The sequence below is a fragment of the Neoarius graeffei genome, chromosome 21 (assembly GCF_027579695.1).
Source record: "Neoarius graeffei isolate fNeoGra1 chromosome 21, fNeoGra1.pri, whole genome shotgun sequence".
Lineage (NCBI taxonomy): Eukaryota > Metazoa > Chordata > Actinopteri > Siluriformes > Ariidae > Neoarius > Neoarius graeffei.
The window spans coordinates 49926527-49946323 of NC_083589.1; the positions used below are offsets into that span (position 1 = coordinate 49926527).

Consider the following 19797-nt stretch of genomic DNA (forward strand, 5'->3'; position numbering starts at 1 on the left):
TAGGCACAAAATCCACTTAAATTCCATGGCAGTTCACAGTGAGGAGAAAAGACAAAAGGTGTTGTCCATAAATGTTGTAAAGGAAGCCTGGGGGACATCCTGTGTACGCAGTATTGTGTGTTAGTGGCTAGGAGATAGCATAAGCCATACCTCATCAGTCTCCTCTGCGCCTGTGGGGAAAAGAGGCTCAGTAACTGCAGTGGTTGTGGATTTGGGTGAACTTTCACACGGTACTGTCCCAGTGTCCTCTTCAACCCTGTCTGAGAACGCACAGTCTGGTTTTTAAACAGATTACAGATGATATAGTAGATTCATTTGTTGTGTGCAGGCGTGCGCGAGTGCATGATTTCATAAGCAGACTTGAGCCAAACAGTTTGACTGAGACCCCGTCCACATGTAGTCGGGTATCTGCTAAATCGAAGATATTTTTCTACGTTTTGGCCCGTCATCCACATGAAAACACATCAAAAACGAATATTTAAAAAAACTCTGGGCAAAGTGAAGATTTTTGAAAACTCCGTGTATGCCTTTTCATGTAGACAGAGATAACCGGAGTTTTGCGTTTTAGAACGTCACAATCTGCGCCAAAAAATGACAACAAATCTGCCCTGACGTCAAACGTGCGACCTTTGTTTACTGCAGAAGCCAGATTAAGCATGGACAAAGAGTAATGGATCGGAGTAGTGCCTTGAAAGCGTTATTGTGCAGGTGCTAGTTACATGTTTAATTTTAGAAGCCCAACTACTGCTCCAAAAACAGGGTCAATATGTCCACATATTTGCTTTGACAAGATTCCCAATCAACGTTTTCTTGCGTCTTTTGAAGTTTATACTCCAAAATTGTGTTTAGAAGCAATTCTGTCTCCGAGTCTGTCCAGACGAATGAGCTTGGCACCATGTTTAGGCGGAAGTGACGCCAACAGAGGGCTATTCTGATGTGATTAGGGGGTAGGATTTGGGGAAATGATGCCATCTACAGGTTTGGAATGCTTATGAATGTGATTGAAAACGTAGATGTTCGGTTATGTGTGGAAGGGATTTTTTTCGAAGACGAGGTGGTGTGGATAAAACATTTTTATAAACTGGGGGGATGTTCGGTTTTAAAAATACCCGGCTACGTGTGTACATGGAGACTACTGGGGGGGGGGGGGGGGGGGGGGGGGGCGGATATCTACAAAGTGGCTCGTTAGCATGTGTATGAAACTAAAAGCTCCAAGAAAAGAGCTCCAAATAAACAGCAGAGCTACGGACGGATGTAAGGCAGCATCATATCTTCATTTTTAGCAGCTAGATTAGATTGAACAAGATGCACAGGAACCTAAAGACACTGATAACAGAAATGCAAAACAATATTTAGCTGAAGAAAATCCTGAACCACAGAAGATGAGTTGAGTTTTCTTAAAATTGTTTTTGTTCTCTGTATAAGAAAATGTCGTTTGCAGGCATTTTATTTTCAAACTTCCTTTCAACTCCTCTTTTTTGTTTCTTGCCTTCATTGACCAACTGGTCTATGGAATATTATAATTACATACTGTAATTTATACTGTTTACATGCCAATATACTGCTTTTTTAAAAGGTTTCCCCAGAAATAAACGAAAGCCCTAAATTCTGGCATGATAATACACAGACAATTGAGCGCCAACAGTGCGAAAGCGAGTACCGAAGGTGCGAAGTAAAACTAGAGGGGTCTGGAGGCATGCCTCCCCAGAAAATTTTTTGAAAAAAGAACTGCCACCTTAAAATAAGTTGCTGTAGTACTATAACTAATGATTTAGAATGTTTGATGCAATTACCATAATATATGTATAACTAAGATGCACTGAAAAAAGTAAGGCAACTGCATATTATAAAGTTTACATTTTGGCACTTTATTAAATGGACTAGATTAAGAGTTTGCATGTTCTCCCCGTGTCCGCGTGGGTTTCCTCCGGGTGCTCCGGTTTCCCCCACAGTCCAAAGACATGCAGGTTAGGTTAACTGGTGACTCTAAATTGAGCGTAGGTGTGAATGTGAGTGTGAATGGTTGTCTGTGTCTATGTGTCAGCCCTGTGATGACCTGGCGACTTGTCCAGGGTGTACCCCGCCTTTCGCCCGTAGTCAGCTGGGATAGGCTCCAGCTTGCCTGCGACCCTGTAGAACAGGATAAAGCGGCTAGAGATAATGAGATGAGATAAGATTAAAACATTTAAAGGAAAAGAAAACTTAATTCATACATTTAAGTTTGCAGAAAGATTATGTACATAAACACATTCATGAAGAGAATTTGTTAATAAGTGTCAAACGTAGCATAATTTCAAATAATAACGATAAGCATATTTGGCAGTGTGATGTCACTGTGAGCCTTTAACAAAAGAATAATCCGGAGCCTTCTTTTGTTAAATGGATCCCAGTGACTTCACACTGCCAAAAATGCTTATGATTATTATTTGAAATTATGCTACATGAGACACATTTGGACAACTTCACTTCGTGAGAATGTTTATAAGTACATAATCTTTCTGCAAACCCAAACTAATGAATTAAAAGTTTTCTACTCCTTTAAAGCAGATTAATTCTCCTTGGCCCAATGTTGGGCAACCCTCTCATCGTCCATCTCGCTGTCATCCATGCTGATGCATACCTGCCAACCTTGGAAAAAAATTCTGAGTAGCAACTTATCGCGTCGGTGCAGCGCAGCATGGCGTGAGGTCAGGCACATTTGCTGATCGGTATTGATTGTAATGAGTGAGCATGTGAACAATGTATTACTAAGCACAGAGTTCCCACTCACCACCATATCTAGTTATTCAACATACAAGTAGACTATGAAGAAAACAAGGACTCTTAATGAAAAGGCATGAATATATTTCCAATGCTTTCACCAATGTACTGCCTTTGGCATATTGTGTCTTAAATACATTGGGAATTATAAACAACAAAGAATCCCAAATAGCATGCTATGTCCCTTTTGACATTGAGCATTATATTGTATAGATAACAGAAAAACCAAAGGGCTATAGCCCATGTCTTTTAAAACAGATGCCAGCAGTCTGCAAAATATACACACACACACAAAATCCTTTTTTCATAAATTTAGTTTTGACCATAAAAGAGATTCTGTTGCTCCTTGCTACACTTTGAACTAGGCTACACTAAACATCGAAAGTGAATATTCCAGAGTACTTATATAAATATATATTTTTCAATATTAATATTTAGTAAATGCAAACTGATAACCACCCTTACAGAAAAAATTATAGGCTACTCTGGCCTATCCAATAGCATAGCCTTTATAATATTCATATTCACTGACCTGGCCTAATTTGGAAAAAATAATGGCCTATGTATATAAATGCAAGCATTTCTATGTTAGCAATATTATTACCTGTATTTCCTTGATGGCTAATGTCAAAGTCATAATTGCACACTGTGGAAAACGCATGATTAGGCAGTTTAGAGGGGCGAAGGCATGGCCATTGAGCTTGATACTTCGTTAGGAACTTCTGAGGGGCATAGACTCGCTTCTTTTTAGATTTGCTTCGCTCTCTCTCTCTCCCTGTCAGTATCCTCATCTGACATCATGTGTATTATTAACTGCAAGGCACGCACATAAACACATCATCATCCACCACACGCACTTACGTGAAAACACTTCATGCGCTGCTCATTGAATCTCACATGCACGAGTAGCCTAGTTCAGAAGATTTTAACGCGTCTATCGGTTGACTGGATGGAAACATCAGTAGGCTACTATATTTTCACTTTAGGCTATGCAATATTTTTTGGATTGAGAAGCCTGGGTCAAATATCAAAACAAGCTGGAACAAATATTTCCTTCAGATAAAGCGGAACACTGTGCTTTGAACTATGACGTTAGAACGGTTGTCCTTGCTTTATTCACAATACCCTTGCCCTGCCCATTTACCTTCGAAACGGTGTTTAGCACCGTCCTCCCTTGTAAAACTGGTCACAGTATGAAGATCAACCGAGAGGGATGAAAATCAATTTCGTTACTTTCGTTTTGACAGTTCCTCGGCTCTCCGCTTAGCCTCATAGCCTAGGCCTATTTGAAGAGTTTAAAACTAGCGTTGTGATTGGTCCGTCTTCTTTTCTCTACAAGTTGATGGTCAATGCGGTTACACCCATAGACGAGTTACCTAGTGCATGAATGCACAGACGGTTGAACTGGAATATTAAAGTCCTTTGAACTCAAAGCCATCAATGGCTTTTTGCGCATTTTGAAGTGTTAAATCGTAGCAGTGTAGTTTGATGTCTAAATGCATATCTGCTAAGCAAAATGTGTAAAGGTTGGCAGGTCTGCTGATGTGGATCAAATTGTCCGGCGAGTCTTCTCCTAGCTTATTCCTCGCCGGAGTCTTTATTCTCTTTAGGCAGGAGAAGCCTCGTTCACAATCTAAACAGAAACAGAATAGTCTATCAAATCAATCAGTCGGCTTTGTCCGTCTGGCGGGGGACAACATCGGCAGCCAATGGGATCGCTTATAATGAATCGGAAAATTCCGGGATGTCTGACAGTTTCTTTTGATATTTTTATTGGACGGTTTGAACACGTGATCTTGACATAGCCAACAGATGACCGGTTTGTTTACATCATACCACGCGGACATATTACTTTGACAGAATCAACACAAACACGGGGGGAAAAAAAAAAAAAAAAGACCGCTTGTTTAACACATCAGTCAATATGTAAATGGATCCATTACTTGCTCTCTTATGTATCTAGTTACTTGTGGGTGGGAAATTTAACATAATCGGTATAAATCTAAGCGTATTGGATTTTAACTAAAGCAACTAAGCGTATCGGCAGGCAGAGCAAGCACATCAGGCCCGATACGCTAAAACGCTTTGGGGAAAACCATGATTTTTTTTTTAATTTTATTGATATGCTGCTGTGATTTGAGCCCTCAAACAGTGTTTCATTGTATAGTAATGTGCAATGACAAAGAATCTATCTATCTATCTATCTATCTATCTATCTATGATGACAGTTATGTTTAAAGCATCTGAACTGCTACTCCAAGCAAATCCCAAATAAAGACCTGATCATTTTAATTTATAAAAAGAGAACTCGGGCTGACTTTAATGAACAGGAGACAGTAGTGGTGAGTTGTTTAGCACGTCACAAAACAACAAATGAGAATTGTGACTACAGACCAATCCAAAGCTAAATTCAGGGCTTGTAAGCTGCCATCTTCCATTTAAGATAAACTCCTGATGATAATCCCTCACCTTTCTTTTCCTCTACTGACATCACCACGTCCTGGACTTTCCTACAGCACATCAGGGACTGCTGCAACTCTTCAATCTTACGATCCTGTGGAAAATACCAAACACATGAGCATATGCCTACTACTATTAAAGTAGTAGGACTGGGTGATAAAATCAAATGTTATATTAATGTGCTTATTCTAATGTGTTACCGTGTCCATAGTAACACCTCCAATCTTCATAAAAGCCTAATCATAAAATGACTTACAAAACGTGCTGCTATTTAACAAAAACACTGATGAAGTTTTCTGTAAAGGAGATGTTTAGTTCACATTTAAATAGGAGGAGTCTTCAGTATCGAGGCTTTGTAACAGTTTTCCATCATGGGAAAGTCTTGGTCAGAAAAGGAACAACTTTTTATTCTATCCACATTCACTGGATATGTGCTCTGATTGGCTACTCAACTACTAGGATATCAGCTCATATACCGTGAGTAGAGAAAAACAAAAATGGAGGAGCGTGTTGCTGAACCAACCGAGGACGAAATAAAAACTACTTGAAAACAAAACCCCAAAAATTAAAGTATTTAAAAGAATAGTTTTTTGCCACATCACTAACCCTTAATTAGAAACAAAAAAAGTTAGTGCACACAATCCCAAATCCATCGGTTTTCTTTTTGACTCTTTAAATTGAGTGCCAACGTGAGAATTTACCTTCTCATCATTGGACACCGTTAAAGACTCCAAATCCCGCTTCATTCTCTGCACTTCCAAATCTGGAGGGGGGAAGAAACAACAAAACAACACACCACCACACACACGGAACATCAGATACATACACTGAACAAAAATATGACCCAGGAAGTACAGCTTATTGACTTTCTGCTGAAGGAATAAAAAGTCAAGCCTGATATGATACAGTCAGTGCGTTTACATGCACATCCAAATCGAGCTGCTGTCGGCAATCAAGCAAAGGGTCCCAGCAGGGGTGCCAGAGAAATCCAATCCTACATGCACACAAGGAAATCGAGCTATTGTGTGAGGTACATTGTGCACCCGAGCCACAGGTGGCGCTACACGCCCCATCGTGTTGGTACACTTCCGGTTGTCATGAAGAGCTATTCAAGAGTGTAAACAAAGTTATCAGTTCCGTGTTCTCCATTGCGCGTTTTTCTCCCGTCCATGAATTTTAATATATTCAACTCCTTAAGCTGAATGAGCATGAACTCTGTCTCCTCATTGCTCCAGAAGTGCACGTTTCTGCTCGCCATTTTCTCTTCTTCGTTTGTTCCTCCTGACCTCTTCTCCTGCTCGCTACTACTGTTGTCATGCCGACCGAGGCTGTCGTGTTTCCCGCTTGTGGTCTCGTCACTTCCAGAAGGGGCAGTACTGAAGTAAGTAGCTCGACAGGGTATACATGCACTAAGGGTGTATTCAGACCAGGATAGTTCACTTGCTTTGGTCCGAACCAAATGTTTTTTTTATTTTTTCATTTTGGTGCGGTTCGCTTTCACACTGTACATTTTAGTAAGCGGACCAAAATCTGTCAACAAAGCCACGCGCCCTGAGGTCATTCAGCTATTGGTCAGAGACGACACGCGCACAAAGCGCTGTTCTGGGGAGCACGTGAACCCCTTCATTTTCTCACTGAATACAGCAAACACGTCGGCATTTTTGTGTGTTCTCTCCAAAAGCTCAGATATGTGGACATCTGCCCATATATCCACAAGGGTACGCGTTTCTTCCTCGGTCCACGTTTGCCCCCTACTCATTTTTTGTACTCTGTAGTCTAGCCTACCACTGGTCTGAATGACTGAACGACTGTTGTAAGGTTCCCTTGACAACCGAAACAGTGTTTGCACTTTGTGGTGGAGTGTCAAGACTCTGTTTCCCATAACGCTCGACAAATGACGGAAGCTCCCGAGGTACAAAAAAGCAAAACTGTCGGATTAGGTCCGGTCTGCTTTCACACCTCCAAAAGGTCCGCACCAGGGCTCCTTTGGTCCGGACCGAGTCCGACCTTGCAGCTCGGTCTCGGTCCGCTTGTTTGGTCCGGACCAGAGTTCGGTGGTTTGTATTCAGACCAACCCAAAAGGTCCGGACCAAGGGAAATTTGGTTCGTTTGGTCAACGTAGGTATGAATACGCCCTCAGTAGCTCGGCAAAAATCACATAATCTAGGTCGTGTAGCTCGATTACGAGAAATCAAGTTCGGTTCAATTTCAGCCTAGCTAAGGTGTTTCCATGGCATTTAGAACTTCGATTTCAGTCGAGCAACGGCAGAAATTCGATTTTCTCTATGTGCATGTAAAACGCACTGTGTGTGGAAATAGTGTGATTCAGTAGGATTGGGATCTCTAACGTTACTACACCAGCTAACTCTGGATCAAGCAAGTTGATTCAAGTCTTACATAAAAGTGCATATATAGCCCTAAATCATACACAAGTGCGAAACGCAGCGGTACAAATATGCTTACTACATTATTTAAGAATGCAGGATGTTTTGCCTGTGATGAAACAATCTCTCCAGCTTTAGAACTCTTGTCTGAACATGTATGACATGAACCCACCCACATACACTCTAGAAATGGAAAGGAGAATGTAATCAAGGGATGCTTGGATAGTTGACAGTTCAAGCTTTCTAAAAGGTATTTGGATCAGTCTTGAGCAGAAAAAAAATGCTGTTGTAGGCTTCTACACAGAACTTTTAATGCAGGGGCCCTGAAAACAGTTTGCCTCCAGGCACCCCTTCCAGAGTAAAAGCATTCCAACTGACCCCCTAATGACCAAAGAACAGGTTTAATATTAAAAACAACTGGGCAAATTTTATTTCTGAACGTTCTACTCGTCTGAGATGTAAGCAAGGTCAGCCAACACCACGCTTGCGTAACACAGTCAGAGGAAAACACCTACCCACCCTTATCTATATACATGAGCTCACATGTGCCCAACATTATCGACTGTGGCTGTGATTCATAGGGGAGAGAGAAAGAGAGGGAGAGAGTGTTTGCCATCCCTTCCACCCAGAGAGCATGGCCAAGTTTCTGGCACTTTCAGCGTTTGAAATTATGATCTCTGGACGACAGGATGAACAATTTTTCTGTTTTGTCACTCAGGAACACACTGCTATATCAGCACTTCATCTTATTAAAATTGCATTATTTACGCTCATTTTGTAGTAATTACATTTTAGATGAACGCTTTCATTTCAAGTGACCAGTTAATTAGGCTTACAACTTTCCTAAATCAATAATTACCATAAATTTTGACAGAGACCTAGAGAAGTGAGGACTAGATTTGACTGCACTGTTATCAGCAGGTAGTCAAATGGCATTGTGGGCAATTAAGGAAACCATTGAAAAAAAAAATCAGCCAGTGTTAATGAAGTTAGAAGTCTGTTGGAAAAAAAAAAGCAAAAAATACAGTGGTGCTTGAAAGTTTGTGAACCCTTTAGAATTTTCTATATTTCTGCATAAATATGACCTAAAACATCATCAGATTTTCTCACACGTCCTAAAAGTAGATAAAGAGAACCCAGTTAAACAAATGAGACAAAAATATTATACTTGGTCATTTATTTATTGAGGAAAACGATCCAATATTACATATCTGTGAGTGGCAAAAGTATGTGAACCTCTAGGATTAGCAGTTAATTTGAAGGTGAAATTAGAGCCAGGTGTTTTCAATCAATGGGATGACAATCAGGTGTGAGTGGGCACCCTGTTTTATTTAAAGAACAGGGATCTATCAAAGTCTGATCTTCACAACACATGTTTGTGGAAGTGTATCATGGCATGAACAAAGGAGATTTCGGAGGACCTCAGAAAAAGCATTGTTGATGCTCATCAGGCTGGAAAAGGTTACAAAACCATCTCTAAAGAGTTTGGACCCCACCAATCCACAGCCAGACAGATTGTGTACAAATGGAGGAAATTCAAGACCATTGTTACCCTCCCCAGGAGTGGTCGACCAACAAAGATCACTCCAAGAGGAAGGCGTGTAATAGTCGGCAAGGTCACAAAGGACCCCAGGGTAACTTCTAAGCAACTGAAGGCCTCTCTCACATTGGCTAATGTTAATGTTCATGAGTCCACCATCAGGAGAACACTGAACAACAATGGTGTGCATGGCAGGGTTGCAAGGAGAAAGCCACTGCTCTCCAAAAAGAACATTGCTGCTTGTCTGCAGTTTGCTAAAGATCACTTGGACAAGCCAGAAGGCTATTGGAAAAATATGTTTTGTGGATGAATGAGACCAAAATATAACTTTTTGGTTTAAATGAGAAGCGTTATGTTTGGAGAAAGGAAAACACTGCATTCCAGCACAAGAACCTTATCCCATCTGTGAAACATGGTGGTGGCAGTATCATGGTTTGGGCCTGTTTTGCTGCATCTGGCCCAGGACGGCTTGCCATAATTGATGGAACAATGAATTCTGAATTATACCAGCGAATCCTAAAGGAAAATGTCAGGACATCTGTCCATGAACTGAATCTCAACAGAAGGTGGGTCATGCAGCAAGACAACGACCCTAAACACACAAGTCGTTCTACCAAAGAATGGTTAAAGAAGAATAAAGTTAAATGTTTTGGAATGGCCAAGTCAAAGTCCTGACCTTAATCCAATCAAAATGTTGTGGAAGGACCTGAAGCGAGCAGTTCATGTGAGGAAACCCACCAACATCCCAGAGTTGAAGCTGTTCTGCACAGAGGAATGGGCTAAAATTCCTCCACGCTGGTGTGCAGGACTGATCAACAGTTACCGGAAACATTTAGTTGCAGTTATTGCTGCTGAAAGCAAAGGCTCACATACTTTTGCCACTCACAGATATGTAATATTGGATCATTTTCCTCAATAAATAAATGACCAAGTATAATATTTTTGTCTCATTCGTTTAACTGGGTTCTCTTTATCTACTTTTAGGACTTGTGTGAAAATCTGATGATGTTTTAGGTCATATTTATGCAGAAATATATAAAATTCTAAAGGGTTCACAAACTTTCAAGTACCACTGTAATTTAAGTAATGTCACATGAGACAGAGTGCTGCTGTACCTGAATATCAACATGGCTGTGATTGAAGGCTGCAGGCTGAGTGCCATAGATAATCACAGCTGTGCTGATATTTAATACAACCTCATGCAATATGGCCAAATGTTCCATTTATTTTTGCTCTGCGAGCAGACATACTGTACCAGTCAAAAGTTTAGACACCCCTCCACCCCTTGTTCATACATTTTTTTTTTCCTGTATTTTGACTTTTCTACATTGTAGAACAATACTGAAGACATCAAAACTATAAAAAGACAGATGGAACATATATGGAATGTGGTTTAAAAAAATAAAAAAAAGACAATGTTTCATATTTTAGATTCTTCAAAGTAGCCAGCATTTACCTTGATGCTTTGCACACTATTGACATTATCTTAACCAGCTTCATGAGGTAGTCACCTGGAATGCTTTTCAGTTAACAGGTGTGCCTCGTCAAAAGTTAATTAGTGCAATTTCTGGCCTTCTTAATGTGTTTGAGATCAAACAGTAAATAATAAAAATACAGTAAATAGCTCTAGTCTACAACTGTAGTAATCCATATTGTGTCAAGAACCGCTCAACTAAGTAAAGAGAAACGACATCCATCATTTAGCCTAGTAAACTAGACCCACCCGCCTAGCGGCCAAAAATATTTTTTGCCTGTGAGTGGGTCTAGCCTCGCACCATATCAACAAAAACACCCCGGGCATCAAATCGTGCCCGCCAATCACAACGCAAGGTTTTTGTTTGGATTCTTTGGGCGGGCTTTTGCAGGAGTGACGACAAAGCTGCGCGAAGCTGGAGAAAGCACAACAGGAAAGATGGCTACGGCTAGTGAACAGCGCTCGTTTGACTCCGCTTTGGAATCAGTTTTAGAAGAATTAGACTTGGAGTTTTCGTTGAAACATGAGCAGGAAGAGGCTCTCCGCTCATTCCTTTTCAAGAAGGACGTTTTCGCTGTTTTGCCGACCGGCTATGGCAAAAGTCTGATCTACCAGCTGGCTCCGCTCGTAGCCAAAAGGATGGGGCTAGTTTGTGCAGTACGAAGAATTAATAAACAGCTTTGAAACATTACTTTTTGACTGTTTCTTATTTTCCCGTTATTTTAAATTTAAGGGAAATTATTTCACCAAACACCACTAAATAAAAACTCTCAAAAACAGTTTAAGCAAACCCTTGAAAAACACTTGGAAAAAAAAAAAAGTGTATTTTAAGTACGTGGTACAGACTCCAAACTTGTGGTCATTATCTCCAAACTTCTTAATATCTAGAACCTGTTTATTAATTAATACGCATTTTGAAAAATTATTTATTTCAAGGCCTCCCCCACTGCTTTCTGTCGCTCTGACTACGTCACAGTCACTGTTGCGCTGATTGGTCAGAGTGTTGGCCTATACGCACAGAGACAGTTTGAAAGACAGCGGGTTGTTCCTCCCACACCCGTCGGAAATGTCTACGAGCGAGGCCAGACTAAATATTCACATTTAGTCTGGCTTGCCAGGCTATCCATCATTACTTTACTAATTAAAAAACCCTCATGTCTTAAAGATCAAGAAAGAACATTGAATTAGAAGGTGTGCCCAAACTGTTGACTGGCACTATAGATCCTGGGGGAGGGGTTTAGAGGAAGAAAGAAAACAAACACAAAAAAAACACCCCCCACACAACACATCTGCTAGCTGGCTCATTGATTTGCACATTTCTGTTCAAGGTGCTTCCTGGGGGTGGGGGTTCCCTTTTACCTTTTCATCTTCATCTGATGAGCGTTCACATTTTAAGTAAAAGTTATATTCCTGAAAAGGATCATTTGCCATGTCCACGGATGATGGCGGCACCACTACCGTAGTAACCAGATAGAACCAGGAAGTGGAGTTTTACATGACAAGCAGCGTGAAACACAATAGCACTGGACCATCATGAAATACCAACACTCTTGGAACGCTGCTCGACCAATCCATTTTTGTGGACCGAACATACCCATTACAGAATATAAACTAAATCTTGGACAGCACTGAAGATCACATGTTAATTAATTAGAACCATTACCGCATGACTCGTTCAGGGTGAATATTTTCTTTTAAAAGGCTTCTACTATATAGAACCCAGACGGAGTGTGTCCCAACCTGCCAGTGTGAAAATAAAAACCTTTAATTACCCAAAGTGGTAGGAGTGTGCACAGCGTGGAGAGATTTCCCTTAGGCGAGACTATTTTAGTCGGCCAAAATGCTACAGCACAGACCTTTCTCTCTGCTCTGGCTTCCGTCTGAGGTCACGACCTCAGCTCCGACTTGCTCCTTCAGTCTCTTCAGCTCCTGCTCCCGCTCCTCTAGCTGCATCTGCAGCGCTGCCAGTTCTTCCTGACAAATAAGAACCACATGTACACGATATCTAACTGTAACAAACACAAAAGAAGTTACTACCAGTCATACGTATGGGCTTTTGGCTAACTTTGCACTGGAGGCTTCTGAAATGTTAACCTTCCAAAAATAAATAGGGGGGTAAGCTTGCAATCAGAGTAGCAGTAGTTGTAGACATAAGTAGCAATCATATAGTAAATGAGTGCAACTAATCTGATCTTATCTGTGAAATCATGCGCTTTACTTTTTACACAGTTCAAAATATGACATTGAATATTTAAATCAGAAAGAAAATAAACAGACGCAATTGTCCTCTCTATAAAATGACTGACAAGAGTCTCGGCTTGGAGACAAATTGAACATCAACCAGAAAGACAGATTCCAGCAATTAGATATATAAAAAAAAAAAAAAAAAAAAGCAGCAGGAGGAATGGGACAAAGGAGACACATCAGGAAGACACACATGGCACTGAGGGGGGGAGAAAAAAAAGAAAAAAGAGTCCAAGTCTCATTATACTTGTACACGTTTTGTGCACAAAAAAAGGAAAAGAAAACAAAAAAGGACCACATAACGTTCGTACTCTGGTTGATTTCAGGCTTCTTTCCTGCTGCACTTTTTCCGTCTCAGCAGAAGCTGCTCTGAGGCGCATTTCACTCAGTTCCTGATAAATGGCCTGGAGGGAGAGCGGCTTATCAGGGAGGTAAAAGGTCAAGAATGCACACAGTTGTGGGAAGAGAGCAGATGCTATTTGAGAGGAAAAGGGACATCCAAAATGAATAACCTTTGATTACACCACATTCCGACTCCTAAGATATAAAGCTGCTGTTATGAATACATAAAGTACACCCAAAACAAAACCCATGTTTCCCTTGTCTGGTATTTAGACCTCCATTTCCTCAGTCCTATCAGAGTTCACAATTTATGAAATCCACAATTTTGAGCTCAAATCCTGGGCATCTCGGACGAAATGAATAGTGGACTGTAGTCTCAGTCTGAGCTTAACAGGAAATGGCTCGAGAGCTCAATGCCTGGACAGAGTTAAGGGTTTAAGTGGTTACACATGATGTATAGGAACAGCAGCAGCATGACGGCCAGATCTAATATTAAATCTTAACGTTTCGGTGAAATGTGAGCACGTTAAACTTTTAATGAAGTATTAAAGGCTATAAATGTTGTATACCTGTTAAATGACTATTGAACAGCATCATTAAATCCATCCATCTATTATCTGGAGCCGCTTATCCTGTTCTACAGGGTCGCAGGCAAGCTGGAGCCTATCCCAGCTGACTATGGGTGAGAGGCAGGGTACACCCTGGACAAGTCGCCAGGTTATCACAGGGCTGACACATCGAGACAACCAACCATTCACACTCACGGTCAATTTCGAGCCACCAGTTAGCCTAATGTCTTTGGACTGTGGGGGAAACCGGAGCACCCGGAGGAAACCCACGCAGACACGAGGAGAACATGCAAACTCCACACAGAAAGGCCCTCGCCGGCCGCTGGGCTCGAACCCAGAACCTTCTTGCTGTGAGGTGACGGTGCTAACCACTACACCACAGTGCCGCCCCATCATTAAATCTAATCTGTAATTTAAACTATGAACCCTAAGAGCTGTGCTCTGTAAGAGAAAGCAATATCTAATAAATAACGACGTAGAAGTTCGTCAAAGTATATGATGCACAAAATCAGCAGATGTTTGGTCATAGCTGATCAAATTTTGTTTCAAAGCATAAAAATACTATGACTAATAAAAAGAAAAAAAGTTTTTTTTGGCTGATAACTTAAAAAAAAAAAAGTGTTCCTAATGATGCACTGGCTGCACGTCCGTTACCTCGCTTTCCTTGTTTTCACGATCCGTAGTTGTAAGCTTCAGTTTCAGGCTGGATACCTCCGTCAACAGCTCCAGTTTCTGAGTCTCTAACGTGCTCCTGCTCAGCAACTCCTAAAGAGCACAATGGAGTAATGAAGCAGTTAAAATGCTGGTCAGGTGCGAGTGCACCTGCTTAAAACCAGTTTATCCTTATCTGTACTTTATACCATGGCACTGCTGAATGCTTGCATTTAATTGAAAGTGCTGATTAACTTCATCAGTAGTTTACTCTCAAGGCTCAAGTCACTGAACAGTCAACAACTTCACTTTGATATGACAGATCAAGTTAAACCTCTAATGAAAATCACAAACGACTGGTGCTCGTACTCAAGTTCCTTTCAACACAGCACTGCTTGACTCAATAGTATCAAAGTTGTAGAATACAAATACTCAACATCTTGTACATTCTTGAAATCGTTTTGCTGTGTACGATCACATACTCAACACACCTGCTGTAGCAATTCTTCTGTGGCATTAAGTTTCATCTGGTGTTCCTCAAGGCACATCTCTAGGTCCCTTATCTTTTCTCCCTGCACCTCTACCTGGTCTGTCAGAACGCTCACCTGAGGAAAAAAAAATTAACAAAAAACCACCACAGAAAATTAAAAAAAAAAACCCATTAGACAATTATAACAGATGAAAACCTAATTTTTGCATTATTCACACCTGCAGCACCAGACATTCTTTGTCGCTCTCTAGCCGAGACAGTCGCTCCTGATGTGCCAAATCCTTTGCTGCAGATCCATGACCATTAGTCTACAAACCGAAGTAAAAAATGTAAAAGTCACAGATACATTAAATAGCAGGAATAACAAGACAAGATGATTCAGATTTTTTTTCTGCCGTGTGTGGTGGTGGTGGGAGGACTTGTGTGGAAACCATCCGCTCATCATGCCATCCAATTCCACACAAGGAGTCTCATGAGAAACAAGACATGGTCATCACTATCCCCTTCACTACTTTAAGACCTCTTAACACTTGCGCCCTTATAAGCCAATTGCTTTAAGATTGACTAATGTCGACATAAGTGCTACGACACCTTCATAAAATGCTACCTAGCTTTTTTCAGTAGTATGAGCACGCAAAGTTTTATTGACGTAGCTTATGTAGTTTCTGAGAAAATTTGTCCAGATTGAGTCCACTTGCACAAAAAATGCTGGTTACGAATGTAACCGTGGTTCTATGACTAAGTGGAAGACCGCCAGGGCGGTGCTGAAAGCACTAGTGGAAGGATCTTTGCATCCGCGCGTTTCGAGAGTCGCATACAAAAGTTGTCATCTCATGACGTATGACGTGCCTACCTATATAAGGCAACATCCCACGTCATTTGGCCTCAAGATCATTCTCACGCAATCCGAGTGACCAAAGACCCTGGCGGTCTTCCACTTAGTCATAGAACCACGGTTACATTCGTAACCAGCGTTCTACTTCCTTCACTCCAGACCGCCAGGGCGGTGCTGAAAGCACTAGTGGAAGACGAATACCAACCCAGTCACGAGGAATTCAGAAGAGCATCACCACCTTCTGGAAGAACAGCTGCACACAGCAATAGCATGGACGCAACATTTAGCCTGTAGTACCGGGCAAATGTACATGTATTGGACCAAGTTGCAGCAGCACAAATGTCAGTGGTACTCCCCAGAGAGCTGCCCATGACGTTGCCTGAGCACACATCGAATGGCAGCGGACAGGAGAGGGCACAGTACGTCCCATAGATTCATAGGCATGGGTGATTGCCTCCACAACCTAACGGGAGAGCCGCTGCTTGGACAGAGGCCTTCCTCTCGGAGCACCACCAAAACAAACAAACAATTGGTCTGTCGTACGAAAGGCTGCCGTCCTATCAAAATAAAACCTCAGAGCCCTGACAGGGCACAACTCAGCACGCAAGTCTGTCCTGTCCGCCAGTATAGCAGTCAGCAAAATTGGCTGGTTGCTAAACTGGGGAGATGAGACTTTAGGGAGGAAAGCTGGGTTAGGCCACAATGAAACACTGTCAAACATAGGGCCCCAACAAAGGCAAACAGTACTCACTGAGAGGGCATGTAGCTCACTCACACGCCGGGCTGTTGTGATGGCAAGGAGAAAAGCTGTTTTAACAGATAGCCACTTAATGTCAGCTGCTGCCAGGGGCTCATAAGGAGGCAAGCAAAGGGATTCGAGCACAGTGTTCAGATCCCATGACGGACTCCGCACAAAATGAGGAGGATTAAGACGAACTGCCCCTCTCAAAAAGGCTACCACCAGCCGGTGGGACCCAAGTGAAACACCTCCAACCTCTGAACGGTGGGCTGTTAGTGCTGCAACATACACCTTAAGTGTAGATGCAGCCCTGCCAAGCTCTAAAAGGTGCTGCAGGAAATCTAAAATCTGTGGAACAGAGCAGCTTAGGGTGTCGATGTTGCGTTCTGCACACCAATCACAGAACACCTTCCACTTGCCTGCATACAAGCGTCAGGTAGATTCTGCACGTGCGTTCACCACAGTGTTCCTGGTCCCTTCTGAACACTCCAGTAGTAGCCCCGGGGCCCCAAGGGCCACACCCAGAGCTTCAGGCGTTTGGGACATGGGTGTTGAATCCTGCCCTCCATCTGCGTCAGCAAGTCGGGCCTGCTGGGCAGCTGACAAGGGGGTCCCACTAGTAGTGACAGCAGGACCTGGAACCATGGCCTGGATGGCCAGTAAGGAGCTATCAATAGCACATGGTGACTGTGATCGTGCACACAGCAGAGAGTCCTCCACAACAGTGGTAGAGGGGGTAAGGCATAAAGGATGGCCCTCGGCCAGTCGTGGGCCAGGGCATCCTGGCCCAACGCTGCCGTTTCTTCTCCCAGGGAAAACCATGTCGGACAATGACTTGTCTGACTGCTCGCAAACAGGTCCACAGTTGCTCTCCCATAGGTTTTCCAGATCTGTTCCACCATGTCTGGATGCAGTTTCCAATCCCCTTGAGACACCTTGCCGCGTGACAGAGCATCTGCCACACTGTTTAGGCATCCAGGTAGATAAGATGCCCTTATGGAAAGGAGGTTGTCCTGAGCCCATACTAGGAGACTGTGAGCCACCTGAAGCGCAGCTACAGACCTTGTGCCCCCCGATGATTGATATAGAAAACAGTTGCCACATTGTCTGTACGTACCAATAAATGTTTGCCCCGCAGCACTTCCTGAAAGTGGCGCAATGTCAGAAACACCACCATCAACTCCAGTGTGTTGATGTGGGACGTGCGCCACGGAGCAGGCCAGGTGCCGTTCACACCTTGCCGATCCCAGACTCCACCCCAACCCATGAGGGAAGCATCTGTCCGGATAACCTCCCACCGTCCCGGTGGGGGACCAAGTGGAACTCCACAAGTGAGAAAGTGTGCCTGGGACCAAGGTCTTCGCGTGAGCATGCAACGGCGTGTTATTCTCACCCTCATGTGCCTGTCTCGCACTGGACACAGACGCAGTTGAAGAAGCCATCTCTGAAAAGCCCTTAGCCACAGAAGACCCAGAGGAATGACTACTGAGGCCGCTGTGAGTTTCCCCCAACAGCTGAAGGAGAGAAACGTAACGCTGAGTTCCCCCGACACGAAGGTGGTTCATGGCAGTGAGAATTGAACGTATTCTGTCTGGCGTGGGACTGGCCAGCATAATGTTCGAATCCAGGGCAAGGCCGATGAAACGTGTTGCCTGGACTGGGAACAGTTTGCAGTTCCTCTAGTTCACCCTGAACCCCAGAGCCGTAATGTGTAGTAGCAACCGGTGAGCATGGTCCTTGGCCTGTTCGGGCAATGCCGCACAAAGAAGCCAGTAGTCCAAGGGAGCACTCTTATGCCCTCCTTCTGAAGGGGTTCTAGTGCTACTTGGACGCATTTCGAGAACACCCTTGGCGCCAGAGAAAGTCCAAAGGGGAGAACTCTGAACTGAAAAATCTTTCCCATGAACGAAAAACGAAGGAAGCACCTGTGGTCCATGGCAATGGGTATGTGAAAATAGGCGTCCTCGAGATCTACGGTCACAAACCAGTCCTGGTTTGTGACTGCTTGCAGTACATCTGTTGTTCGTAGCATTCAAAAAGGAAGCACCTTCAAGAAACGGTTTAACCTTCTTAAATCTAAAATCGGCCTGAACCCGCCGTCTTTCTTTGGAATGAGAAAATAAACTGAAAAACCCCCTGGGTGAACAATGGGGTCGACCATCTCTATGGCTCCTTTTTGTAGCAACAACTGAACTTCTCTCAACAAGGCTTCTGCCTGTCTTGGATTGGTTATAACTGTCTGTCTCACACCCGAATGCATTGGTGGCCGGCGGCGGAATTGCAGGCGGTACCCTTCTGAAAGGGTGGGGAGTAGCCATTGGTTGGTTGTTATTTCGCGCCAACGCGCTAGCTGGCTGCCTGTAAAAACTCCTGCCACTGGCCCTGACCTGTCAGTGGTCCTGCCTACGTTTTTCGGAAGGGATGGGGGGGGGGACGACAGCGGGGAGGACCCGTCTGTCGAAAAGGGCGAAAACTCACATGTGGCTGAGTGCCACCCTGCCTGGCCGAGGGAGATGGGGGATTGGGGGCCTGCTGCTGGGGTCGATGGGGAGACCTTTGTGCAGCTCTAGGGGCCACATGCCTAAAGCGTGAGGCAGAAGGGTTTGGCGGAGCTCTGAAGGTGGGTGCTACACCCACATGATGGGAGCGAGACTCTAACAGACACACGTCTGTCAAGGGCCTTTTGTGCTGCTGGCCCAAAGACCTGTCCAGGTGCCAGTGGGAGGTGCCTCAGGTTGTTCCTGCATACTTCTGGCAGAGGCAATTGAGCCAGCCACACTTGTCGATGGGCTTGCAGCAAGGTGCCCAAGGTAGTGCCACACTGGTTGGCAATGACACCCATAGCCTGCAGTGCAAGTTCCAGTACCTCAGCCACCAGTGGGTCTGCCGATGATGTGTTGAGTGTCGAGTGCAGCATAACAAGCATGTGTGCCAGCGAGTTAGACACCCTGCCAAGAAAGGCAGTAGAGTTGTAAGCACTAGAAAGTAGCTAGTCTGTGCGACGGCACTCAGCGTTAGGGCAACGCACCTGCTCCCAAAGTGCTTCATCGGGAGACACAATGAGCGAAGCAATGCTTGATTCAACTACTGGCATGCTATCCAAGCCAACAGCATCGGGGTCCTGCATCGCCGCAAGCATGCGAGACATCTGGTCTGGACGGGCAGGTTTCGTAGCAGCCTCCAGGGCAGAGGCCACCACAGAAGTAAAGTCACGACACTGTGGAATTACCAGAGAGGCACGCTGAACACGGCGCAGGAACATGTTCTCAGATCCGGTAGGAGGTGCTGGGGTGTCCAACTGCAAACGTG

At 43.6% G+C, this 19797-nt stretch overlaps 1 protein-coding gene across 3 annotated transcripts in view; it reads right to left on the bottom strand.

Moving 5' to 3' along the window:
* The window catches only part of ppfibp1a (PPFIA binding protein 1a), a 95732-nt gene that overhangs the window by 35069 nt on the left and 40866 nt on the right, over positions 1-19797 (bottom strand). For 2 of the 3 annotated variants that reach the window (XM_060903312.1, XM_060903311.1), the window contains exons 4-11: positions 15133-15222; positions 14916-15029; positions 14428-14538; positions 13174-13266; positions 12475-12592; positions 5922-5983; positions 5230-5314; positions 151-260 (exon numbers count right to left, since the gene is read on the bottom strand). In XM_060903312.1, coding sequence (XP_060759295.1) covers positions 151-260; positions 5230-5314; positions 5922-5983; positions 12475-12592; positions 13174-13266; positions 14428-14538; positions 14916-15029; positions 15133-15222 — 783 coding nt within the window. The remainder of the gene's footprint in view (positions 1-150; positions 261-5229; positions 5315-5921; positions 5984-12474; positions 12593-13173; positions 13267-14427; positions 14539-14915; positions 15030-15132; positions 15223-19797) is intronic. The other variant, XM_060903313.1, reaches the window with a different exon arrangement.